Source organism: Emydura macquarii, unplaced genomic scaffold (genome assembly GCF_026122565.2).
Source record: "Emydura macquarii macquarii isolate MOO-44397 ecotype Brisbane River unplaced genomic scaffold, CSIRO-AGI_Emac_v2 contig_2676, whole genome shotgun sequence".
NCBI classification, from domain to species: domain Eukaryota; kingdom Metazoa; phylum Chordata; order Testudines; family Chelidae; genus Emydura; species Emydura macquarii.
In genome coordinates, this window is record NW_027132813.1 from 16,561,623 (window position 1) to 16,583,097 (window position 21,475).

Below are 21,475 nucleotides of genomic sequence, written 5' to 3' on the forward strand. Positions count from 1 at the left end.
TTATAGCAGGATGAAATTTTTCAGCTGAAACTTTTATTGACAAAAAATGCAGATTCCAGTTGAAAAAACACTAAATCAATTTTTATTGTTTTGGCAAATTGTTTTGGTTTAAAATAAATAAATAAATAAAGCAACCAAACAACCCCTAAAAGAACATTCTGAAAAGTCGAAATATTTCATTTAGACATTCTAAATTAAACATTTTGATTTTTTCTGTTGAAATAATATTTTGTTTGGAATTTTCTTTAATTTTATCTTTTTTTTTAAAGTTTCAAAATGCCTGAAATCAACATGAAATGTTTAATTTCGGGTTGAATTAAATGCTTTATTTGGTCTGAAATGAATTTTTTTCAACTTTGCTGAAAATTTATGTTTTGGGTTGATTGAAAACACTTTTTCACATGATTTTTTGACAACTTTCAGCAAACCAAACAATCCATGATTAGCACATCTCTAATTTGAGGTCATGTTTACACTGACAGCGGCAAATTAGCCGCCGCCAGATCGATCTTTCTGGATCAATTGAGTGGTCAGTGTAGACCCGCTCAATTGGTCAGGAAGTTGACGCTGGTAAACCACCCCCTCAAGTAGCGTAGCGCTGTGTCGACGGGAACGCTGTTCATGTCGGCACAGCACAGTGTAGACAGTGCGCAGAAGGGAAGCAGAGCAGTCGATGTGAGTTATGCAAGCTACTCTGCGGAGTTTGCATAACTCCCATCGACTGCCGCTGAATCGCGAGGTAAGTGTAGACCAGACCTGAGTGTCTGTCTAGGAGCACGCCTGCCCATTCTGCTTCTGAAATGCAAATAAAATAACACTCACAACATATTTGCTCTGTTTTATTGCCTTCCTTTGAGGTAGGCATCCACATAAAATTTGGCCACAGACTAGAGAGACAGACTGTGTGTGAATGATTTGGGAGAACAATATCCACACAGGCCTGTTGGGACACAGCTAAGTTGGAAAGGGCTGTGATTAAATGACTAATGAGACTTTGAAGAAGACCTGTGGTTTTCAAATGCAGTTCTCACTATTGCTGTGCTATTGAGTTCTTTCTTTGTGGCCTTCAGATGCTGCCCTGCTGAACCACATTTGGTTCTTTCTTTCTCCTCTCATTCTCCTTCAAGTGAAACCTAGTTACTTCATGCCCTCACTCCTAAGCCAAAATCAGCTTTTTTCCAGCACCTCTTGCTCCCTTTTGCATAAAGCTCAAGTACTTCAGCCAACGCATGCCTCTTGAGCCACATCTGCTTGCTCACATCTGAACAGAAGTCATCTAACTTTGATACATTTAACATCTAACACAGACAACCCATGCTGAGCTGCATGCTTCTGTTTCCTTCTCCGTCCATTCCCTTTCATAGGGGCTTTTATCAGTGCAAAGTCCATTCTAGGTTCTCTCAGGGCTTGGGCAAAATGCCCAAGAGAACGCCTGGCCCTGAAAAAGAGGATAGTACAAAAATATCAGAAGCTTTGGTGAATAGCGTCCCAAATTCTAATAATTCTACTACGTCAATGTACAGCACTGCAAACAGAATTGTTACTCACGGGTTTTAAAATTCACGGCTGTGATAATTGTCCAAGGAAAGCCACAGACTGGAAAGAGGAGTGGGAGGTCTCTTTGGACTCTCACCACAGCACCAGGTCCCTGCAATGTAACACCAGGATAAGCACTTTCAGTTCCTATGGCCTGGCCAATAGACCGTAGGGAATTTATACAGTATTGGGGACCAATTAACCAAAAAATAGCAGCGCTTACTAATGGAAGAGATTTCTTTCCCACATGAGAATGTCATGGGTCAGTCAGTCATTGCTGCAGTGCTTGCTCCACAAGCAGAAAAGTGTTTATAACAAGCTCATAGCTCATAAAAATTCCATCAACTCTTTTGAGACTTGCCATTCTCATAGGTGGCTCTGGAGGTGTGTGTGTGTGTGTGATAAGATAGATAAACATGGCTGCTCCCTACCTTACACAATCGCATACCTGAGCAACCAAGTGCTTACAGCTAATAGCTTTGTGGGATGCCTGTAGTGAGCAGAGGGAGCATGATCACCACCTGCTGTTCATAGAAAATACAGCCGAAGAGTGGTTTACCACTGTTTGTGTGATAGTAAGATTTTCACAGGTATCAGTTTGGAAATGAATTAATGTAACAACATTTTTAAGTACATCCACTGTAGCTAAGGACAAGCTCTCCACACCATTGCAACTAATAACACTGTGACCTACTGTCTAGTGTGTACATATGTCTCAGCCTTCTGCTGAGTGGAATCTTGGACCTGGTCAAGTGTTTGGGCCACTGTATCTGATTACTGCAAAGATCTCATATTGCTGTGCAACATTACACCATCCAGTATGTGCTGCCGCACCTAGATATAAGAGGATGAGATAATAATAACCTTTAGCCATTACTTTCAGTGCCTTTGCTGATTGGGTTTGTGACATAATTCTAACGTTACATGAATGCATTTTATTTTATGGGTTAATAATGCAAATCCTTTGAGCTTAATACCAATGCAAATAGTAACGGACTGTCTTTAGAGTGCTGCCAAAAAAGTGCTATTTCATAATTTACAGCTGGCTGCAGAGGATGTTATGTAGCCACATAATAATATCACCAAGTACATCAATTGGTAATGCCAGATAAAGAGTCCAGACTTATTTTAGAGCTGACTGGGGATTTTTTTGGAAGTTCTGCATGGGGTTTTGGGAGATCCTGACAGGAAGACTTGAGTCATTTTTAATAAGATTGTGGAGCTACTGAGGCTCAGAGAACATAGCTGGTTATCTGACAGGGGATTTCCCAAGGGAGTTCAGCTGGGAAAGAAGAAACATTAATAATTATACTTTACATTCACAAAGCACCTTCCATTCAGGGATCTCAAAACACTTTATAATCAGTAATAAAGTGAGCTTTACAATACTTCTCTGAGGCATGTGGAGTGGCTCCTATTGTGGAAGAGCATCAGTTGGACTATAAAATGGCTACTGCCGATCTAGTGTTGGCTGATTCAGAGATTTCAATTTTTGAAAAGTCCAGGAGGACAATATATGGATGAAGTTGTCACAGGTTTTCATCTTGGGTGAGAAGGAAACTGGGCTGGAACAGCAACTGAAACCTGAGAAAGAAACCAGAGAAACCAAATTAGATAGATTACAAAGAGAGGCACCATCAAAAGGGACCACCAGTGGGACAGAGATAGAGAAGGGTGAAGAATAGGTTTTAGGCCATCATTTACTCATGTGAATAGATTATATACTGCCTCTGGTGTCCCAAAATAAGCAATATGAAAAGATGAGCCGAAGGTGTTCTTAAGAAGGCTGAAGAATTTCTCATTAATGCAGTCTACACTGGAGCCAATAATACACATATTGGCTGATTTGATAGTCAAATATTTTTAGGGACCTGGGAAGGTAGAGACACTGCAGGTAATCTTCTGGATCCATCTGGTGACAAATGTGAGTGAAGAAGGAAGACTGAGCCTGGAGAACAACCAATTGGTATGTCAGTGTAGGAAGCAGAAAATAGTAAGTGGGGAAGAAGTGTAAGGCCTAGTTTCATTTAACATCTTCGTTAATGATCTAGAAGAGGAGGATAAAATGGTGGTTAATTAAACACATAGTTTGAGAGGTGTTGTGAACAGTAGGATGGACAGAGAAATAATATAAAGGGATCTGGAGATGCTAAATTTCTTGGCAGAAATTAATAAATGAAATTCAACTGGGACAAGCCAAAACACAGATACTGAGTGAGAGGGAGATACTGGGAAATCATTAATGCCAAAAGAGAACTACAGGTGATTGTTCACAGCAAGAAAGCTGTAACCTTCAAATGTAATGAAAAGGCAAAACCAAAAATAAACAAAAACGCTCTAGCAATGCAGTTTTGGGGTTGTATACCCCAAATTATAATATCACAATCCAAACTCCCCTATGGGATATTGTGGAAAAGGGAACTATTCAAAAGTGAACAGGACAAACACTCAATAAAGACACGTCCCAGATGTAAAGTCAGGATCTGAATCAGAACTTTCTCAGAGTTTGAGAAGCAGAGGTTCTGGTTTCATCCGATGTCTGTAGAAGGAAAAATCCTGCATTACCAGGAAGATGTCCAAGTGGCACCAATAGATCTTTCCCTCTTTTGATTTCTATTGTTCTGTGATAAAGGAATGCACATAGTGAGATTGTTTTGTTTTAATATTTTACATAAAAACAACTCAGCCCCATTCTATTTATCTCCTGTTCAGTCGTGATCTTAAGCACTGCACCTGTTTGAAAACAGTAATTTTAAAAAATCCCACAGAATATGAAAGTCATAATATATTTCACTAGCAAGATCAGAAGACAGTGGGTCTGTTCATGTGAGTAAATTTAGCAGCATAAGTGTATGGAGGATTGGGATGTAAAAGCATAAATTTGCTTTAACAATTGTTTTCCACAGATACAGACTGCTGTCCTTGTAGTGCCACCAGTCTACCAAACTCTATATGAACATTTACTTGCTGCCACATGTGTTCGGAAGATTGTCCATTGAGCATCAGCATGTGTAGTTGCACATGAGACACAGGCACAGAGCACTGTACATTAAACATGGATCTGCTCTCAGGGGGAGTTCTGCCAATGTAAAGAACTGTAGGGTCAAGCCCAAATAGGCGTATCCATGTCCAGTGCACTATAACCAGCATTCAATTAGCACAGAGTTCAAACTTGCCATTGTAATAAAATACACAAAACAATAATTACTTGTAAAAATATATTGCTAGATTTAATATTGACCAGACCTCTTGTAGCTTTATTTTTATGCAGTAATAACCAAAGGTCATTTAAGTACAACCCTGCACTGGGGTTGATACAGAGTTTCACCTTCTCAAAGGAGCACTGGGAGACAGGAGCAGTGTGCCTACCACTATAGTCCTCTATAAGCTGAATTTACTCCCTCTTCCTGCATGCTTCACCCCTCCCTATCCCCTTAAAGCAGGGCCCCCACATGGGGGGGGGGAGAGGAAGGATACACTTTACCGGGGCCCAGAGGCCCTGGGCGACCCGACCCAGGCTGCAACTCCCATTACCATGAGGAAAAAAATGTTCATGGCTCATGAGATTGTATGTGTGGGATGAGGGCTTGTGGTAAGTGTGTGGGAGGGGGCCTGTGTTACAAGTTTGTATTGGGCCCAAAAAAATTATGCTTGGGCCCTGCCTTAAGGGCATTGTATGGTCCTGTGGAGAGTGGAGCCTCGCCCCTGAGCACAGATACTGCCTTTCTACCTGGCTTTTTGCAGACCATGGAAAGTTCCTTGCTTTCTATACTCCTTTATCCCCACTGCACTTCACATCCCCATGAAAGCCAGACAGAATCTTGTGATCAGAAATTTACAAGATAGTAAACAGTAAAACATAAACAGTAAAAGAGATGGTGTCCATGTACACAAGATTGTAGCACAGAGTAGAGTGGCTGCAGCATGGGTTATGTGTTTCTTCCAGGAAGGATATACATACTGTTGTTATAAATGTTATATCTAGGATTTTATGTTTATCGGTTCATATCTCTTGGTCCATCATTCCTCTAATATTTCAGCTGTCAATCTAGGGAGTAAGTCATTCCACTTCTCTTAATTATTTTATTTGGTTGAGCAGTAATGAATTTAAAGGATCTAGATGAACAAAAGATCCTTTTGAACAGATAGAGACATATTTTCTTTCTTTCTTTCTTTCCTTCTTTCTTTGCTGTTGTGATAAACTGAATTAGAATGTGGGTATAGTACAAGTTGGAGGTGGCCCAGTGTCAAGAGAAAAGAAAGGGATGATAATGATTAAATACTCGTGCTCTATTGACAACTGCATTTTCCTTCTAGCCACAAGAGGCATCCATTCTAACTAATATAGCTGCACTGAACAGGTTCTGAGGTTACATTTCACTATAAATCTCCCAGCTGTGCTATATGATTTCTTATGTATACAGGATGTCAGTCTATCTGCATAGGATAAATAATTATTTGATTGTTCAAGCGTATAATTTCCTCTAGAATACCTGGAGAAAAGACCAAAGTTAAAAGACCTTTTCAAAATTCATTTCCATGTAAATTTTATTTTGAAAAAAGTATATAAATTATATTCTCTTGAGATCACAGCGTCTGAAGAATTGTGATAATAAATAAGTGGTTGTATGTTATAAGAAGAAAACTACTTATTTTAATGTGAAAAGGAAACCCACAAGCTCATATTGGGAAGTCCTGTTTTTCTTAGTTGTAAGGTTTTCAGATCGGATGTCTCATTAAAATAAAACTTGAATATGGGAAGGTGGGAGGAAATGATATCTATATATTGAAATCTACTCCACATTGAGAGATTCAAACATCCCAGGAGTCATGTGAAGACAATTCATATTAATGGAGTATTTTATTAAGGTGCAGCATGGTCGAAGAACACAAAATAGCAGCATTCTGTCAGATGAACAATAGTGTAATAGTAATAGTATAATAATAGTAATAATGCTGGAGGGCACAGGATTTTAGCCATGTTGCATTTTATTTGTCTGCATTCATATTAGCATCAGAGCTAGGATTTCTTGTACCACATTTTTCATATACATTGTTTTGTCAGTAAGAGTATTATGTTTTGTTTAACAGATATTGGCTTTCTATTTTTTTAAACTACTTTTAGGTGTGTTGTAATGGGATTCTGCACAACAATAAACCTGGCTTCCAATGCTGCGAGGACAAGTACATTCCATTTATTCTTAATTCATCGGGGGTTTGCTGTGGTGGTCAGATACATGCTGTGCAACCAAAGTATCAGTGCTGTGGTGGCTATTACACCAGGGTATTAACAGGTAAGAGGCAACTTCTTTCACACTTTTGAAAGAAATAAAATTGCAGTTTCGTTGGTGTACCTCTTAAGCCAAGGAAGGTGAATACATATTAATACATTCAGCATATTCAACATCCAATATTTCTTGTTGCTTCTGACTGCTATATCTTAGGGCTCTAATGTATTGGTTGATTGATTTGATTTATATTGTGCACCTATCATCCTTACTTGCATGCACCTACTACAAATTTGAAAATAATACAAAAGACAAATAAATTGACAGCCAAACTGATAAAATGTCAGTACTACATAAACTTTTCCATCCCGGTGAAAAGGAAAGGACCCGTCCTCACTTAACCCAACTCCTCAGGAAAAGCTTTAGTAAAGAGGCTCTGCAACACGCTATGAAAGTCCGCAAAACTCAGACTCTCTTGTGACGTGTTCATCTGATCCCTTTACAAAAAACACACGAGTTTTCCACAAAACATCTGTGTTGCCTAATTGTGTTTGTATGTGTGCAATCTAGGAAAATCTGGGCCACTGCCCCAGAGTGCCTGCATCATTAAAGACAATAAAAGCTTTGCCATTGACTTCAATGAGCATAGGATTGAGCCCGGTGTGCCAGAGAACATGGTACAGAGTGGCAACAGAAACATGTGAGGCCATGCACTCTGGGATGTTATGTGCTGATACAAACCATCATTAGAGCCAACCATATTGCTAATTGGTTTCCATATCAATTTAAAATTATAGTGTAAACTGAACTGAAAAAGTAAATAAATACCAGGCCTTCTGAAACATCAACTGAGAACACCCTAAACTCTAGACTTGTTGACTTTACAGACCATCACCTTAACAACCTCAGATGATCTCACTGCTAGGTAAAATGACGGGTAGAGAAATGGTGTCTCAGCAATGTACCAGCGCTGTCACTCACTTTCACCCTAGGAACTGGCAGTACTGCAGGACTGAAAGCTTGGAAATGCAGCTCAGGAATACTATGTAACACATTAGGAAAAGGTGTTCTTTGCAGCTAATCACATAATTGCCAAAATGCAAGTAATCTCCCCACTACATCCAAATTTTCTGACATGTAAGCAACCAAAGCTGGTAGCTCTGATACAGTCTTGTAATGTACTATGCTAGGCTGCTTTTCTCACCTTTTCTGATGTGTTTTTAAGGCAAAATTTGTGCTTGCAAACCCCAAATGTATTTTTCCTGAAATATGACTTTTAAGTAGTTTTCCCATTTAGGTTACTGATTTTTATTCAAATAGCATGGGCCTGGTAGCCCTCAAAAGATTTTTTTTTTTTTTGGGTGTTTAGTACGCAAATCTCTTTGCAGGCAGTTGACAGGTCAGGCGCTAAAATGCTTGCGTTGCCCATGAGTTGTCATGCACTCTCTATGCTCAGAAGTACTTGAATTTCTGCCAAAATGTTCAGCATGTCCTGAGCTCCAATCCCTTGAAAAGGAATTCATATATCACAATATTAGAATGTCTACCATGATGTCATCAGAAAAATGCTCTCACAGAAAAAAGAGAGAAAAGTATTTTGCTGGCTCATTAATCTCAATGTACTGAAATGGGAAGATTATATTCTGTGACCTCTATCCCCATCCAGTGGTGTGTGTTAACTAGCTTAATGTTGTTTACATCAGGAAAGAAAAGCATAGTGACACAAACCATCTTGTATCTGAAAATACTTCATGTTCAATCACTAGTCCTCAAGCGCAAAGCAGTGAATATTTGTACGTGATTTGCAAATATTTTTTTCTAAATATACTTATTGCATTCTCCTTCCTTTTTATTATTCCAAAGAGCAGCAACATGAACACTGTTGGTCACTTTTCTTTCTTTTTTTATAAATATGCTAATAACCCCAAGCTAAATGTTAATGTGGGTCATTCTTTGATAAGGATAACAATTAACTGGTAAGACTGCATGGTAGTTTTCAGAGAGAAAACATTTTCAAACCTAGCTTGGAATGGAGCCCATTTTGAGAGGTTAATGAGAAGGTTACTGATCCTTTGCGTTGTATGTCTAATAGTCCTTTACAAAAAACAGTTTTATTTCCAACTGATGTAACCTACATTCACTGTTTTAAGGCCTTTTGCTGTGTAGTCACTAAATTAGTTTCTGAGGAATGACGGAATATATGGCTAAATATCTAAACAGATTATATCTGTAAAACTGGAAAGATTTGTTCTTGTCTTTTTGTTTATTATTGACTTTATTTGATAAAGATATTTATACAGGGTACTCTCTAAGCATACATATTTCCCAGATGTTGTTTGGCCAGCTTGATGGTGCTAGATGTACTGCAGCATATTGTGCTAACGGCATGAAGATTACAAATTAGGAAGGTAGGAGTCTCAGTTCTGAGACTCTAGAGCAGGCTGAAGGACCAAAATACGTCCCACAGCTAAAATGGGAGGATGCAGAGTGAAACAAATAACACTAGTACGTGTCACTTTGTCTATCAATAAATTTTAGGTGAAGGAAAATAATGCTCTGCCTTGAATGTCATCAGTGTGTATTTTGTCTCTTGCAATAGCTGCAAGGGTTTTAAAATCATTACCGGAACACATCCTTTCAGGAGAAGTGGATTTGAGCTGTGTCTGTCAGAGGAAAATGAAGCTAAAAGGACAAGAGAAAATTGCTTAAGAAGTAATGAGAGTTCCAAATATTTTGTCAGTATTGCTGTCTGTCATGAGAAAGCAGACCACCATCACCATTATTCCATTTCCCCTGCTTCTTTTCAAGTCCTACTGTAGCAGCATTCAATACTCCAGCTTAGGTAGATGCTATAGAAACCTAACTTTTAGGTCACTATTTCAAATCTAGCCCAGAATGGTAATGAAGGAAAATTATTGCCATCTGACCGCTATTTTGTCTCCTGGTATTGAATGAATTAGCAATCTCCTCCCTGTTTCTGGTGCACAATTAACCCCATCAAAACCCACCTTCATAAATGGCAGTAATTGGCAGTCTTGTTGACAGCCTCAGCACTGATGGTTTAAGTCTACAATGCATGCTTAACTTAAGTAACCAAGTATTCCCACTGAATTCAAAGGGACTACTCAGAAGCTTGATGTTAGATACGTGTTTAAGATCTTTGCTGGATCAGGGCCTGAATCAGCATGGAGACTGATCAAACCTCTCAATAGTAGAAGGGTTCCTCAAGGTACAGTTTGGAGGCATAATTGATGGTGTGGGATGAGATTGGATGGGGAAATTTGCACTGCTGCTGCCAATGTTAATGATGTTATGGTGTGAATAAATAGAGGATTTCACCCTTCAGGAATGTTGGCACCTTCAACAAGTTTAACGTTTTCTTTATAACCAGGGAAAAAATAACAAGAGTGAATTCTTTGTTACTCTGGTGCCTGTGCTACAAGTAAAACCAATACTAATATAGCTTAAAATGTTTACAAATATAAGAGATTTTTTAAAAGCATGTTGCTTCTCTATGCAGACACTGTCTTGCTTGCATTGCAATAAATGTCTTATGAGCCACATTTTCAAAGAGCTCTAACTTAGCCTCTGCATTGGTGCCTGTGTATTTGTTGTTGCTTTTGTTGTTACAAGTATTTATAAAGTTACAGCACTCTAAAGTGTAGTAAGTGACTCTGTACAAAAGAGTCAGTTTTTCATGTGCAATGATTTGAATGACCCCAATCCAGTATCCACTGCAGTCAATGGAAATTCTCTCATAGATTCCAATAGCCACATGTGAACAAAATCACCAATTGTATATTTAAATTAAATTAACAGGAGAAGTGTGCTGCCCTAATGAAGAACAAAACAGGGTTTCGATTGGAGTTGGTGACTCTTGCTGCCAGGAAACTCCTTATTCTACATCAGGGAATCAGATCTGCTGTGGTGGATCACTCCACGATGGCTTCAGTCAGCAGTGCTGTGGTGGGCACTTAGTAAACAAAGACCTAATCTGTTGTGGTGATGGAGAAAAGGGAACTGTACACAGACCTCTCCAAGGTAAGCTCTTACATTAACACTAAAACATTCTGTATAGAATAAGCAAGGTTGGGCGCTGATAGCTCTCCACCCCTGTTGGGCTAGTCCAACATTGACCACTCTGCAATGAAGCACATAGATTTATGGTGGATGTGCCCCTTTCATTAAAATGAAGACTTAACTCCCTCCTCACCCCACCCTGCTAGCTGGAGGAACATAGAGGGAAGTGAGCCATCTCTCCTTGGCCTTTTCAGAAAAAGATGTGAAGTCTAATATTAAAATATAGGACAACATTGTGGCTTAAAGCCAGGGCACAACCCCAGCAGGAGCTCCAGGAGGTGCTGTGCTTCAGGCAGGCACAACACCTCCCTGGAGCTCCAGGAAACCAAGAGGAGTGCAATATCTGGCCCCTCCCTGTGTCTGGCCCCACCCCAGTCCTCTCCCCACCCTCTTGCAGATACTTGTCCTGAGAATGGTGCTAGCCTTGATAAGTCCTCATGCTTCTCAACACAAGGATTTCCATTGTTCCTGGATCTTTGGGTGTAAACAAGTAGGAAGTAGAGGGGATGAGTCTATTTGGACCCTCTCCCTCATTTGTGCACCCACACAGGGGCTGGGCAAAATAGCCTAATTTTTAAAATAATCAGATCTAGTCACGGGATCAAGTCACCTGTTCACCTGCTATACCCAGTCCATCTTTCACAGGCATTTCATTTGATAGATGGATTCAGCCCATGCTTCAGCAGGACAGATAGTTTAAAAGTTGCACGTAAAATTGCAGTAACCTAAAATTAAAATCTTAAAGGAAAACAGAAGAAAAAACCAAGAGCTGGTTCTTTGGATCCAGCTGAGCTCTTCATGGGGCTGAACTCAAAGGAGATGTCAGGAAAGATATGGCCTAGTGAATCAGTTGTTGATTAAGACTCCAAATTCCTGGGTTCTCCTCCTAGCTCTGTCAACAACCTCTTGTGTGACCTCAAGAAGATCACTTCACTGTTGTGTTTTGCCATCTGTAGAATTGGATTAGTGATTTTTACCTCCTTTGTAAAGCACATGGAATCATAGGACTGGAAGGGACCTTGCGAGGTCATCTAGTCCAGTTTCCTGAACTTATGGCAGGACCAAGCATTATCTAGACCATCCCTCACAGGTGTTTGTCTAACCTACTCTTTAAAATCTCCAATGATGGAGATTCCACAACCTCACTAGGCAATGTATTCCAGTGCTTAACTATTCTGAGAGTTAGGAAGTTTTTCCTAATGTCCAATCAAAACCACCTGCAATTTAAACCCATTGCTTCTTATCCTATCCTCAGAGATTAAAGAGAACAATTTTTCTCCCTTGTCTTTGTAACAACCTCTTATCATAACTTGAAAACTGTTATCATGTCCCCTCTCAGTCTTCTCTTCTCCACACTAAATAAACCCAGTTTTTTTCAATCTTCCCTCACAGGTCATGTTTTCTAGATTTTTAATCATTTTTGTTGCTCTTCTCTGGACTTTCTCCAATTTTTCCACATCTTTCCTGAAATGTGGTGCCCAGAACTTGACACAGTACTCCAGCTGAGGCCTAATCAGCATGGAGTAGAGCAGATGAATTACTTCTTGTGTCTTGCTTACGGCACACCTGCTAATACACCCCAGACTGATGTTTCCTTTTTTTGCAACACTGTGACACTGTTGATTCATATTTAGCTTATGATCCATTATGACACCCAGATCCCTTTCTTCAGTAGTCCTTCTGAGGCAGTCATTTCCCATTTTGTGTGTATGCAACTGATTGTTCCTTCCTAAGTGGAACACTTTCCATTTGTCCTTACTGAGTTACATCCTATTTACTTCAGATCATTTCTCCAGTTTGTACAGATCATTTTGAATTTTAATCCTTTCCTCCAAAGCACTTGCAACCCTTCCCAGCTTGGTATCATCTGCAAACTTTATAAGTGTACTCTCTATGCCATTATCTAAATCATTGATGAAGATATTGAACAGAACCGGACCCTGAACTGATCCCTGTAGGACCCCACTCAGTATGTCCTTCCAACTTGATTGTGATCCATTGGTCATGTGAGACAGTATCAAAAGCCTTACTAAAGTCAGGATATACCATGTCTACCACTTCGCCTCTATCCACAGAGCTGATTGCTCTGTAATCCCCAAGTTGTCCTTATTTTCCTTTTTATTGATTGGCCTTTATATTTGCCCTTTTCCAGTCCTCTGGAATCTCTCCCATTTTCTATGACTTTTTGAAGATAATTGATAATGGCTCAGATATGTCCTTGAATATTGTAGGATGTATTTCATCATTAGTTAAAACTGAAACAAAAAAGTCATTTAGTACTTCTGCCATTTCCACATTTTCTGTTATTGTTTTTCCCCTGTCATTGAGTAATGGGCCTACCCTGTTCTTGGTCTTCCTTTTGCTTCTAATGTATTTGTAGAATATTTTCTTGTTTTCACACTGAGATCTTCAGATAGAAGAGCTAGTTATTATTAACAACCATATGTAAGTATTCATATACAAATATCCTTCTTAACACAGTATTCAGAGAAAATTTAAAAGCCCATTAATCTCAGGTTGTTTCAGTCTGAAGACAAATATTCTTTATTAATTGTCATCTAAAAAGGAAGCCCAATTTTTAAACATGGAAATCTTAAATTGTAGCACTCAGTTCACTTTTGTGTGCTCAGATTGGCACTGAAGTGCCAAAAATAGGTATTTGGCCACCTCCATGTCAGTGAAAGCATTTGGCTTTGAAATGAGCATCCTATTTTAGGTACCCAGATTTGAAAATCAGGCTCATAATGTCAGGTATCATTGAGTTTAAGTCTCCAAATCTCCTTGGATAGGGCACCCCTGTGCCCTTCCCCACCAAAAACAGGTCGTCCTTTCTTCATCTGAGTTCTTTGTCACTTCAAACCCCACGATAACATTAGATGTATTCTTCCCCAAGCTTATAGGGTTTCCCATACCACTGTGATAACTGTTTGAAAAGAGCTAAACCAGACAGCATCACAGCTCTTTCCCCTGGTTCCCATGCCTTTGTTCCATTCCAGTGGTGAATCTGCAGCATACTCTGTGAATCACACAGCTAGCATCCTTTTTGCTCCCCATCACCGCAATCCTTATTTGTCAGCTGCACAACATCAACACAGAAGTCACACAATATCACTCCCAAACCAGACCCTCTTACATGGCAACTCATTGTACAGCTGCCACAAGACGGGGATGACTCGTAAAACATCTCTTTATGTACTTTATTACTTAAACTCTTTATTTGCCTGCAGGAGCCCTTTAACAAAATCACATTGAATTGACTTTCTCACACCAAATCAAATCTCCCTGGTCCCAGTTCAGTTGTCTTTGTCAATATGTATTTTATAAATGGAGTGAATTAACAGATGCTGTTGGAACAGAACTGCTGGGGTAGCGTTTATGTTTTTACTGCTCTCTCTGGGCAGATGAGTTGTCTAGAAGTGTAATACAGGTACCTTGGGATAAAAGTCATGTTCTTCATTTCACTGTATATGTATTAACAGTTTTTTTCTTAATATATATTTTTAAAAGCCTTTAAACTTTTTTTATTTTATATAGGTGTTTGCCTATATTGCTCTATCATTTATGCGATTTTTCTTAAAAATGGGTCAAGATGACATTTCTAGCTATTAAAGAATAAAATCAGTAGCTTTTTCATCACTCATAGCTTTGCTGTGAGGACATATTTTGCTATTATCCAGCATAAGACTGGACACACACATATGTTTGAAAGATAAATTTGTTCAATGATCACTTAGTTTTTAAAAAATTCTTATTTTGTTGAATTAAACATGACATAGGCTATGTTTTCATAAATTGTATTCAGTACACTTCATGCTTAATTTCTTGTGGGAATTCAGTCTTGCAAAATCATAAAGAAAATGTACCAGCCAGCCTCAAAATCCACTTACCCCCTCCCCCATCAGGAATATGACTGTAATGAAAAAATATTCACATAGAAAAATATAATGTGCTTATCTTAAGCAAATAGGAATTGCTTCTTGTATGATGGTTCTATTCTCTAGTTAGCCTTACTCTAGAACTGAAATACTTTCAGTGCTCTGCTTTGTACCTACCCAATGAATGCTATTTAAATATGTAACTGCAAATGAGGGGTTTTTTTTATTTGAGAGTTTGTTTTCTGATAAGTATGATGAAAGCAAATCACTGTCAACAAAGGCCCCAATGTTGCAATCACTTGTGCACATATTTAACTTTACACACATGAATAGTTCTGTTGAAATCAACCTATAGTCGCAGAATCTGGACCCACATTTGCAATGTACATTTGTTTAAGGTATATTGTATATTGTAAATTTACTATTTGCTTCTGTACAACCTTTTTTGGAAACTGTATCTGCCATGACAAGTGGCCCTTTCCATCTCAGAGTGCTGTGAAGTCATTTTCCCCCTCAATTTCTTGTTTTGTTTTATTTTATTTTTCACTTTCCCATTTTGGCTCTTTACTAGCAGGGTTGACCATAGAGACATCTACTGGCAAAGACTGGCAATGATGCCACTGCATACAATATATCCTCCCCTAGCCTCACAGCTGCATACAAGCATCCAAAGTTTTCTTGTGCTGGCTCTTAAGCATAGAGTGACCAGAAATCACCTCATAATTTCCCCTACTTATGCTAATAAATAAACCCTATAATCCCAGGCCAGGATCTCAAATTACGCTGTTTTGTACAGCCGTGATTCCCAGCCTTCAGTATCTCCAATACCCACATTCAAACCAAGGATTTCTGGAATAGCTTGCAGTGTAAACTGGCTCTGTATTTTGTTGATCCTCTGTTCTGGCTCTGAAGCTTAAAGCCTTTTAATTTCCATTCTTCTTCTTGAAACCATTGGTTTTGCAGATTTATTAAATTAGTCATTCATTACTCACCTATGTTTGTAACTCTTTCAGTTGTGGGGATGAACATGAAATAGTTGTTGACAGAAATCACTATGAGCAAGAAATGCTTTTCCAGCCTATATATTTTCTCCATGGTGTACTGCATTTTCTGCCTCAAAAAGTACATATATAAAACATGACAAACACATTCCAGCTGATTTGCAGATAAATATTTAGTATTCAGTATTTTGATAAATCAGCAAATGGTGTAAGAGAAATTCTCCATCTTTAAGCAATTGTATGAAGAGGTGTTGGAAAGTAAATCAATCCATCAATATTACATGGACCTATTTTGTTTTTCTTGGGGCATATTTAAAATTGTACATTTGCAGTGTCAAGGTTCAAGAGTCAAGTGCTACATGTGATAAATTAGGCAGGGGTCAAAGGCTATGCAATGCAGTTTCAGAAGATTGTCTATCTCTGCATTTGCAGCTCATTCATGCTGAAGTGATGCACTATGGGAATTACTACCAAACTCTGCTCTGCAACATCTGCTCTCCCTAAGTGAGTTAGTGCACGTCAGACATCTTTATGTCAGAATATTGCAGTGATGGATGCAGTCTTCAGAAAATGCTGCATAAAAATCTGGTGTGCCGTTCTGGCCATTAAGTGAAATTACTATTTAAATTAATGGCGCTGTCACAGTTTATCTGTGCAAAGAATGAACGCTGATTAGGGTATTAAGTAATTAGCAATTTATCACACTGGAACAAGGTTGATAATAATTAAAGAAGTAATGGTTTACCAAAGAAACTAGAAAGGGAGTCACTTCTTGTTATGTGAGTGAAATCTTGGCTGAAAAAAATTAATTCAGTTTAACAAAGATGAGCTTCTTAGCAAAAGAATGCAGACTTGTTGGTTTTTTTCCAATATGAAAACAGTTCATTATCAAAATTTTAGTTTGCCTGTCAAGAGCCCCTCAGAGCTATCAGACGGCTGGTGATTAGTATTGAATTGGGTCAACGTCTGCATTTATTTTCTACTTAAAATATGGCACAATTTAGAGAGGAAAAGTATTTCAATTCCAGAAGGCTGGTTTTCACATTTTGATTGCTATCTATGGTCCCAATCCCAAAATAGGTCATGTACACAAGTGACTTTACTACCTTAAGTACAGCTATTGATTTGAATGGGATTACTCTCCGGGGTGCTTACAGGATCAGTCCTTTAAAGCGCAGTGTGCATTGTCTATGGCTTGTTATAAGAGAACTGCTGTAATAAATGGCAGTAAAGGAACTCAAGGCTGCATTTTAATGTCTGATTAGGAGAATGCAGAGACTAAGCCAAATATGAATTATTTTGACGATAGCTGTCTTTGTACATTGTGGTCCTGTTTTTTCTTATGACACATTCATGCCATCATGGTTGAGTCAGTAATGATATTTCCTAGTGTACGCCCCTAATTTTAAAGTATTTTTATAAAAACTGGCCCTGAGTTAAAATTTACACATTCGCTTTTGGGAAGAAGGGACAATATAAAAAAAAAATTTTACAAATGAGTAATTGTGCATGGAAAACATGAACATTTGCCCTGATTTTTGTTACTTTTTATGCTTTCATCACTCAAATAATTTAATTTTAAAAGAAAATTTTTTAAAAAATAGGGAAATAAAATAAAATTTGACAGATTAAGTCTAATGTTGAAATAAAAAATAAGAAAAGATATTAAAACTTTTTAAAAAGAGAGAATTGAATCATAGTTGTTGGTATCTTGAAAGCCTTTCATTTAGTATTGTATACATAGTACATGCCCATATAATGGGACATAAAATGGGCTTCCAAAAGTTCTTTGGAAGGCTATTTTTGTTGATATCTAACCATTAGTTAACTGGCTATCCTGATCAAAGGCCACTTGAAAGTGAATGAGCCCATATTTAGTACACCTTTGCCCAAAAGCAAAAGAATGCCATTAAGGGGTTACTAAATTTCCTCATTCTAGATTAGTTGTTCATTGATAGTCTGTCTTTGACTTAACAAGTAACGTACATATATACAGAATTTCATCGCAGAGTTCACACGCCAGTTCAGGAGAGGCAAGGAGATTCTAGGGGGCCCCTGTCTGTTTCCTCCATTTGTTAATTGTTTTCAAGTACATCTGGGAATAAGGACTCCCAGTTCAGTCACCTCACATTCAGACCTGAATCTCAATTTTTTCTGTCTCTTCACCATTCCAACAGCTGCCTCAGTCTGACATTTTTATGCTCAACTTTATACTATTCTCAGTTTTTTTCCGTTTCTTTCTCTCCCCTTCCCCCCCACTTTTTATATTCATATATAATGTTTTATTGTTGCAGGGATGTTCTGTTGTGGGCAGGAATATGTGAATGTGTCAGATATCATATGCTGTTCAGCTTCCAGTGGTGAGTCTAAAGCACATGTTAAAAAGTATGACCAAGTGCCAGGAAAATGCTGTGAGACTGAACTTATTCCAAAGAATGAAGAATGCTGTAATGGAGTTGGATATAATCCTTTGAAATATGTTTGCTCTGACAAGATTTCAGCTGGAATGATGATGAAGGTAATTGATAGAAAACCTCTCGGTGGTTCTATTCGACAATGGACAGAGAAATACATTGTTCATAACTATTTTTCTAAAATAGGAATATAAAAACTCCTGTGTGCATTATTCATTTTCACATTACATCCATATTAATACCGAATGAGTTCACCATGATTGATGTTATTGCAATGAATTCTAAAGGAATTAATAATGATTAGCTGCTTCTTCTGAAGTGTTGCCCGGCACTTCAGATTAGTATAGGGGCTAAAAGTTGGCATGCCAACAGGGCTGGCATGAATAGCAAGTTTCAGCTTTGTGACCAATGTTGGTTCTTGATGGTGCTACTTGAGTGGGAATAGAAACTGAAGATTTGTTATGGAAATACCTCTATGCATCCCAATTTTGACAGGGTTCTTGTACATTGTTTCTGTGTAAGAATTTTTGTGTAGCAATTTTTTTTTTGCTATAGCTAATACAATGCAGATGTTGAATATGATTCTGTACCATATCAGCTGACATTATACTTAACAGAATGCTGATGTTTTTCATAGACTAAATCCTGATCCTATTAAACTCAGTAGGAACTTTGGCATTGACTTCAGTAGAATCAGGGATTGTTCCAGTGTGATGATGTGGTGATGATGATATAATTTATTTTACACTTTTCATGTCAAGAATTCTCAAAGCATTATGTCAATATTAATTAATTAATTAATTAAGCCATGCAACACCCTTTTTAGGCAAATAATTTTAATTCTCTTTTACAGAAACATAAACTGTAGCTCAGATAAATTAATTATGATGTGTTCAAGAATGGCCAGTGATTTTGGATGTGGGCATCAAACACTTTGAGCTTAATTTTCAAAGGTGCTGGCTGAACACTTGCAACGTATATGCTCAACATTGCTGAAAATCAGGTCCCAAGAATCACTGGCCATCTTTGAAAATTTGGCCACGTATGACTTGTGCAAGGTCACACTATGCAAGTCAGTGGCAAAGCTGAGACTAGAACCCAGGAATCCTGACTCTCAGTCCCTAGCTGTAACCACTAACTCACACTCCCTCCCCAGTGACATGAATAGAAATATGAAATGCCTCCATGTAATAGAATATTAAATAAATGGGGGAATGAAATTAAATGATGACTTAAAAAATGGCCGAGATACTGAAATCCATTTAAAATCGGTTTTTAACAACGACATTTGTAGAAAAATAGTTTGAACAATTTCTAAAAATAACAGACAGAGGACTCCTTAGAAAATATAAAAATATATGAATCAGCTGGACCAGATGTCATGCCTCTTAGAATCCTCACCCAGGGGATCTGATTCTGAGATAGGGGTGACAGAAATAAGAAAATTAGCTATTGACCTAACTGAATTTGTAATAACTGAATAATGAAAAAAAAAATCATGAAAAACCGGGGGAGTGCCAGGAAACTGGACAAAAGCAAAGGGACAAAGAGTGATCCTGACAATCGATGAGCCATAAGTATTACTTCAATCCCTAGTAAAATATTGGAACAGATATTAGGAGAAAAAATCTAAGATCCAGTTCTACAAAGTATTTTGTGCAGGGATGATCCCTAATAAGAAACAAAACCATGAGCATTGTTCCTTATAGAGTCATAAAGCTCTGTCTTGCAACTCCAACAGGAGTTAAGGACACAGCCTCTCACCCGGGTGCTCAGTATCTTGCAGGATTGAGGCCATATGGTCTAATCTAAAGCTCACTGGTTTTTTTTTTAAATATGCAGTTTAGCTGAAGATACAATTGCAATATTTTCTTCATGCGCTGTGAGAGCTGATTGCAAGTTTTTAAACAAAAATTTGATTTGTGAAAAAAGGCCATTTTTGGAAAATTACAGGTTTTTTTATATTTCACAAAATTTGGCAATTAAATATATAGAAATTGTTATAAACATTTTCATTGAAGACATCCAAAACATTGACAAAATGTTTTTAACAACATTTCTGATTTTTTAAAAAATTACAAAAAGCAAAAATAGGTCAATTTTGAACCCTACAAAACAGAAACAATTTAGAAATTATTAAATTTTTCATGACTGGATGTGCTGGTTAAAGCATATGATACATCACCTGCAAAATGTGCCCCTTAGCAGATATTCTGGTGAAATTGTGTAGGTTTTGTCATTTGTAAATTGGTAGAATTAATTTATAGGAATCATTAAAATAAAACCACAGGAAACTGTATATTTTTTAATATATGTATTTTGCCTTCACCATAATGCATGGCAATCTCTGTATAGCAAAGACAGTAATACTAATATTAAAAAAGAGTTGAAATTAAGGGCTATGTTCTGGAGATATGATTTACACCATCTAAGAACTGGCCTATAATATGTATCAAAATAATTTTGTTAAGAACTGCTAAGTTTTGAGATTAAACTTTATCTAATATTTTATAAACATGCTGCAAAATTATTTTATAGGGTGAATTAAGGAAGCATCAGCTATTAATTATGTATTTGTTTTCCTTTCTAATGTTCATAGCTTAGTGTGCAAAAATATTTACAGCAAATATTACAGTTTATTCCTTCCTGCAGCTGTCTGTATATATTATTAGAATTATTGCTCTCTTGCTTATGGCTTGGTGGAAATAATTTCCATTAAAATTCAAGAAATAAAGGTAGGTATTAAATGTCTATTTACAGTTCTATTGATAGTTCTCTATGGACTAAATCCTGTCATGCCTCCATAGCTGTGAAAGGCTGCTTTGGGGGTACAGTTTGTATTGCCCATAAGTGGGATCCTCACTCCTTGCATTCTGCAAAGCTTTTGTGGAGGTTACCTATGTGTCCTTACACATAGCTTGGGAAATGGGACTCTGCTGACACATATCCACTGGACAATGATCCTTGGAAAGATGGGACATTCAACCTGAGGAGGAAGAGCCCATCCCTTCCGTGGCTTTGTAGACTCCACTTCTCTTGTGCCAAGCCCAGTTGTTTAGGCTTCTGGTGAGGGAGAAGATTTGGTGATGTTTTACTGCAAGGACACCAAGACAACCCCCAATGCTTTTGGAAAGTGCCATAGGAACTTTAATGTCCATGCAGGACAGAGAGGCCCTATGATGAAAGGTTCTCACACACACTGTAAATGTCATGGCACTCACTATGGATGAAGGGCGAGTCAGCTCTTTTTATTGTAACTAAATCAAGATTTTGTTCAAAGAGGGCATTGACGTGACATTTTCATTCTCGAATCTCTTTGAGAAGTAACGAAAGTAGGACTA

General features: G+C 37.9%; 1 protein-coding gene across 1 annotated transcript in view; it reads left to right on the forward strand.

Moving 5' to 3' along the window:
- The window catches only part of USH2A (usherin), a 511,874-nt gene that overhangs the window by 379,057 nt on the left and 111,342 nt on the right, over positions 1-21,475 (forward strand). Inside the window, exons 48-50 of the mRNA XM_067564962.1 lie at positions 6,662-6,830; positions 10,584-10,805; positions 18,015-18,238. Of these exons, the coding sequence (XP_067421063.1) occupies positions 6,662-6,830; positions 10,584-10,805; positions 18,015-18,238 (615 nt within the window). The remainder of the gene's footprint in view (positions 1-6,661; positions 6,831-10,583; positions 10,806-18,014; positions 18,239-21,475) is intronic.